The 5,110-nt window shown below is 43.6% G+C and overlaps 1 protein-coding gene across 1 annotated transcript in view; it reads left to right on the top strand.

Moving 5' to 3' along the window:
- Positions 1 to 603: 603 nt before the first annotated feature.
- NEU1 (neuraminidase 1) overlaps positions 604 to 5,110 on the top strand; it is a 27,761-nt gene continuing 23,254 nt past the window's right edge. The window contains exon 1 of the mRNA XM_015827629.1: positions 604 to 692. Within this exon, the coding sequence (XP_015683115.1) occupies positions 675 to 692 (18 nt within the window). The 5' untranslated portion in view covers positions 604 to 674. The remainder of the gene's footprint in view (positions 693 to 5,110) is intronic.

The following is a 5,110-nucleotide window of genomic DNA, read 5'->3' as shown; positions in this document are numbered from 1 at the left end:
TAAAGCTTTTGAACAAAAAAAATGTCCACTATTTTGTGAAAAAAAAGTGAACATAATGTGAAAAAAGCGGACTGTCCGCTCAAATAGTGGACACCTGGCAACTCTACAAGTTTGACACAGCAATGGTCATAAATAGGAGCCAGTTGCGCAGCTTCTGAATTTTGATCCCGCAACCACGGGGGATGCAGCAAAGGCAGTGAGTGTGAAAAAACAATGGTCATCGGTCACACGTTTCCGTGCCGTCGTAACTTTGAACGGTCACTAAATGAACCGTGGTAAGTCGACGACTCCCTGGCACCAGTGTTTCTCAACCTTGACAATTTTAAGGCATGTGGACTTCAACTCCCAGAATTCCACAGCCAGCAATGCTGGCTGTGGAATTCTGGGAGTTGAAGTCCACATGCCTTAAAATTGTCAAGGTTGAGAAACACTGAGAAAAGGGGCGGGCACTCGTCCACCCACTTAACCTCAGGCAGTTTTCGAGGACTGGGCAAAGTGAAAGCGGGGGCGGCAGCAACCCTCCTGTTTCCAGGAGCCTTGTCGTCACTTCCGCCCAATACACAGGGGCGATGAAGCCGGGGTCGCCTTCGCGGGACGGCTCGGGCTCTGCCCGGAGGAGCCCTTTCCGTTGGGCGCTGCTGTGCCTCGGGCTGTGGCGGTGGCAGGTCTCCGGAATGGCCACTCCGGACCAGGTAACAATGGCCGGCAGTCGCTCTAACCGCGGGGACAACTGCCTCCTCTCGCCGGGAGCGCCGCTGGGATCAGCTGAAGGTAGAAGCCGCTGCGGGCGTCTTCCTTCGGTCGCTTCCCGGATGCCTCCTGCATGGGGGGAGAAGGAGCTGACCGGGGAAAGGGGCTGCCTGGAGGGAGCACAGAAGCCCGGGTACCTTTGCTAGCTGCAAATGGACCGGAGGAGTCTGGAGATCGCCCGGGTAGCGACTCCCGCGACTCGGATGGTGACTCACAATAGCAGGCTGTGGAAGTTTAAAACGGGTTGCTTCCCTGCCCGGATGGTTGGTTCACACGCGCGCGGCTCTCTTCGGGACCGGTGTTTATCCCAACCGGCGTAGAACCTCATCGGAGTTGGAAGGGACCTTGGAGGTCTTCTAGTCCAACCCCTGCTCAAGCAGGAGACCCTGTCTCATTTCAGACAAATGACTACAGTGTTGGAGAACCCACAACTCTTGAAGGCAAGCCGTTCCCCTGGTTGACTTGTTCTGACTGTCAGGAAATGTCGCCTTAGTTTCTAAGCCGCTTCTTCTCTCCTTGGTCCGTGTCCATCCATTGTTTCTTGTCTTGCCTTCTGGCGCTTTGGAAGATAGGTTGACCCTCTCTTCTTTGGGGCAGCCCCTCAAATACCGGAACACTGCTATCGTGTCACCCCCCAGTCCTTCTTTTTACTAAACTGGACATTATACCCAATTGGTGCAACCGTTCTTCATATGTTTTAGCTTCCAGCCCCCAAAGTTATCATTGCTGCTGCTCTTGGCACTCTTTCCACTGTCTCTACATCTTTTTTACATATTTTAAATATATTTTATATATTTATTTTTATATATTTTAAATATTTATTTTTATATATTTTAAATATTTATTTTTATATATTTTAAATATTTATTTTAAATATATATTTATATATTTTATAACTTCTCTGGATGGATTTAGAATCCCACAGAGAGAATGGCCTGATGTATAAACGTTGTTCACATTGTGGTCTCAAGGCTGTTGTGGCGACTGCCTGAACTAGTCCTTGCAGTTTTCGTGGTGAGTTTTTGGAAGTGGTTTGCCCACTTTGTTGCTTTGTCCTAGGACTGAGCAAGGGGGACTGGCCTAGGGTCACCCAGTTGGCATTGTGCCAAAGGCAGGACTAGAACTCGTGAGTCTCCCAGTTTCTAGCCTGGCGCCTTCATCACCACTGGTCACTTTCTTTCCTACTTGTCATCTTTCAACCAGGTCTGATGTGATTATTTTAAAAAAAACAACAAGGAGCCTGTTGGCGTCTTTCCCAACCAGCACATTTTATTAAATAAGATTTCAACTCACTTTGGCAGAAAGGCTACTAGATTGATAGAGGATTGAAATTGAGGTGAGAATGGAAAGTAGATTCTCCTTACTGTCTTGCTGGGTTCATCCTTGGTGACCATATTGATGTTTTATGGAATAGAATAGAATTCTTTATTGGCCAAGTGTGGTTGGACACACAAGGAATTTGTTTCGGTTGCATAAGCTCTCAGTGTACATACAAGTAATAGTGATAATCACATGATCATGTACAACATGAAAATACATTCATCATAAATTGTGAAATACTTCTTCATAAATTATAAGATGCAACACTTAGTGATAGTCATAGTACTAGCTAAGCAAACAACATAAATCATACTAGGGTACAAAAAAAACCCCCATATAAATTGTAAGATACAAGCAGCAAAGTTATAGTCATAAGAAGATACGGATAGATAATAGGAAAGTTGAGGAATATCATAGTAATACAGCTTTACTAGTATTTGGACAGAGTTGTAGGAATTAGTTGTTAAGCAGAGTGATGGCGTGGGGAAAAAAAACTATCCTTATGTCTAGTCGTTCTGGTGTGCAATGCCCTATAGCAGGGGTCCCTAAATTCCCCAGCCAGCAGGTCTTAAAGTTGCCAAGGTTGGGGACCCCTGCCCTATAGTGTCGTCTTGAGGGAAGAAGTTGAAATAGTTTATGTCCAGGATGTGAGGGGTCTGTAGATATTTTCACAGCCCTCTTTCTGGCTCGTGCAGTATACAGGTTCTCAATATTTTGATTATTTTGATGATGATGATATTTTTCTCCTGCCTTTTAAAATATATTTATAACTCAAGGCAGGAAACGTATGTAATTCTTAGAATCTTCTATTTTCCCCACAACAGCAACCTTGTGAGGTGGGTTGGGCTGAAAGAGAATGATTGGGCCAGAGGTATTATATTCAGTATTTGTCCACTAAAATCTCTTAGTGAGAGAAGGAGGGAGCCCTTCCCACCCCCACTAATACCAGAATACCAGAGTGGTTTTGTGCTCAGCTGCTTACAAAGGGACCCTGATTATCAGGGCTCCTTTGAGTATGTGTGTAGTACTATTCAGGGATTATTTGATGTTTTCTTCTGCCTTTTTTACATATAACTCAAGGTAGTGAGCATATCTACTACTCCTGCCTCTTGCTTTCCCCACAATAACCCTGTGAGGTGGGTTGGGCTGAGAAAGAAGGACTGGCTCAAAGTTCCCCAGCTGACTTTCCTACCAAAAAGAGACCTGGGACTCAAAAGTCCTCTGCTTTCTAAAACCAGCTCCTTCGCCACTATACCAAACTGGGTCTCCAAAACCAACAATATTGTTTTTATTGTTTTAAATGGTGCTAGCTGCCCGGATTCGCATTTCAAAATGGTTAGCAATACAACTCTGTTAAATAAAAGGAACTGAAATTGGTTACCTCTGAGACAAATTGCATTCAAGGAAAAGATGCTATCAGATTCCCTCTGGGTTTTTGTTGTTGTTGTTGTTGTTTTGGCTACTGTAGACTTGAGACAACTCTTTCCTGCAGCTATTGTAAATGATTAATTAGTAAAGATAATGAGTACAGACTTTGCTGATGGAGGGACCTATCGTACTCTGGGCATAATTAGGGTTGATGTGTAGGAGAACAGAAAGTTCTCAAACTGACAGCTTCTGAGCTTGTGAGGGGGTGTCATGCTCAGAATTATTAGGGTTAAGGATTATAAAGCAAAGCCTCACTGGCAAATCAGTTCAAAAAATAAATTATGAACATTACAGTCCCAACACATCTACACGACACCAGGTTCAGGATGGCTATTCTAGGAAATTTATTTATTAAATGTCTCAGACTGCACAATTCCATGATAATGATACAGGTGGCTGTCAACTTATGACTTGTCATTTAGCAACCATCCAGAGTTAACAATGGTCCCCCCAGAGCGACTTATAACCTTGTTCTGCAGTCATGTGACTGAAATTTGGGTGCTCAGTAACCGTCTTGAATTTACGGCTCTTTGCAGTGTCCTGCATTCACATTCTCAATTACATTCTAATTAAGTCAAGGGACTTCCTGTAATTAGCAAGCTTGCTCACATAAGTCGAGGTAGTCCTCGACTTACAACCGTTTGTTTAGTGACCCTTCAAAGTTACAGTGGCACTGAAATAAGGTGACTTATTTTTCACACAACGACTGCAGTATCCCCATGGTCACGTGATCAAAATTCACATTTATGACCGTTGCAGTGTCCTGGAGTCAATCCCCTTTTGCGGGCTTCTGACAGGCAAAGTCAATGGGGAAGCCAGATTCACTTAATAACTGTGTTATTAACTTAACAACTGCAGTGATTCACTTAACAACTATGACCAGAAAGGTCATAAAATGAGCCAAAACTCACTTAATATCTGTCTCGCTCCCCAAAACAGAAATTTTGGGGTCAATTGTAATCGTAAGTCAAGAACCACCTGCGTGACATCCCTTTTTGAGTTAACCAGACTAGGCGTATATGTAATTTCTCTTGCAAAACATTTTACATTTTTTTTTTCTGTGCTGTGCCTTGCAACTCCTGCTGGGCTGGTTTATTTCCCCATCACATTTTTTTTTAACTCGTTGGTAAGTTCCTTTTTGACCTGTGTTCTGTTCTCTTTACCTTTTGCCCCTGTTTCCCATCCATCCTTGGGTAGACAGAAAAATAGACCGGCATATTTTTCCCTGTCTGTTTATCAGCCCCTGGTTTGTCTGTGATGCTCCTGCTGTCACAGTTTTGACACAGGATAAAGTTAAGGGGAAGAGCCCACTTTGAAATAAATTTATTTATTTATTTATTTTATTACATTTATATCCCGCCCTTCTCCTTACGGACTCAGGGCGGCTAACAATCAGATAAAATACAAAAATATAGTACACATTTAAAATTAATTAAAAAGAAATATTTAAATCTGATCCGATTAAAAGTGATTAAAACCCCTTTAAAATCCCTTAGGCCAGTCCCGCAAGCTGGAACAACCATGTCTTGAGGGCGCGGCGGAAGGAAGGGAGATCAGGGATCACCCTGATCTCTGGGGGCAGTTCGTTCCAGAGGGTGGGAGCTCCCACAGA

Source organism: Protobothrops mucrosquamatus, unplaced genomic scaffold, assembly GCF_001527695.2.
Source record: "Protobothrops mucrosquamatus isolate PMUCROS unplaced genomic scaffold, P.Mucros_1.0 scaffold3820, whole genome shotgun sequence".
Classification (NCBI taxonomy): Eukaryota; Metazoa; Chordata; class Lepidosauria; order Squamata; family Viperidae; genus Protobothrops; species Protobothrops mucrosquamatus.
This window is presented reverse-complemented; position numbering and strand designations above follow the sequence as displayed.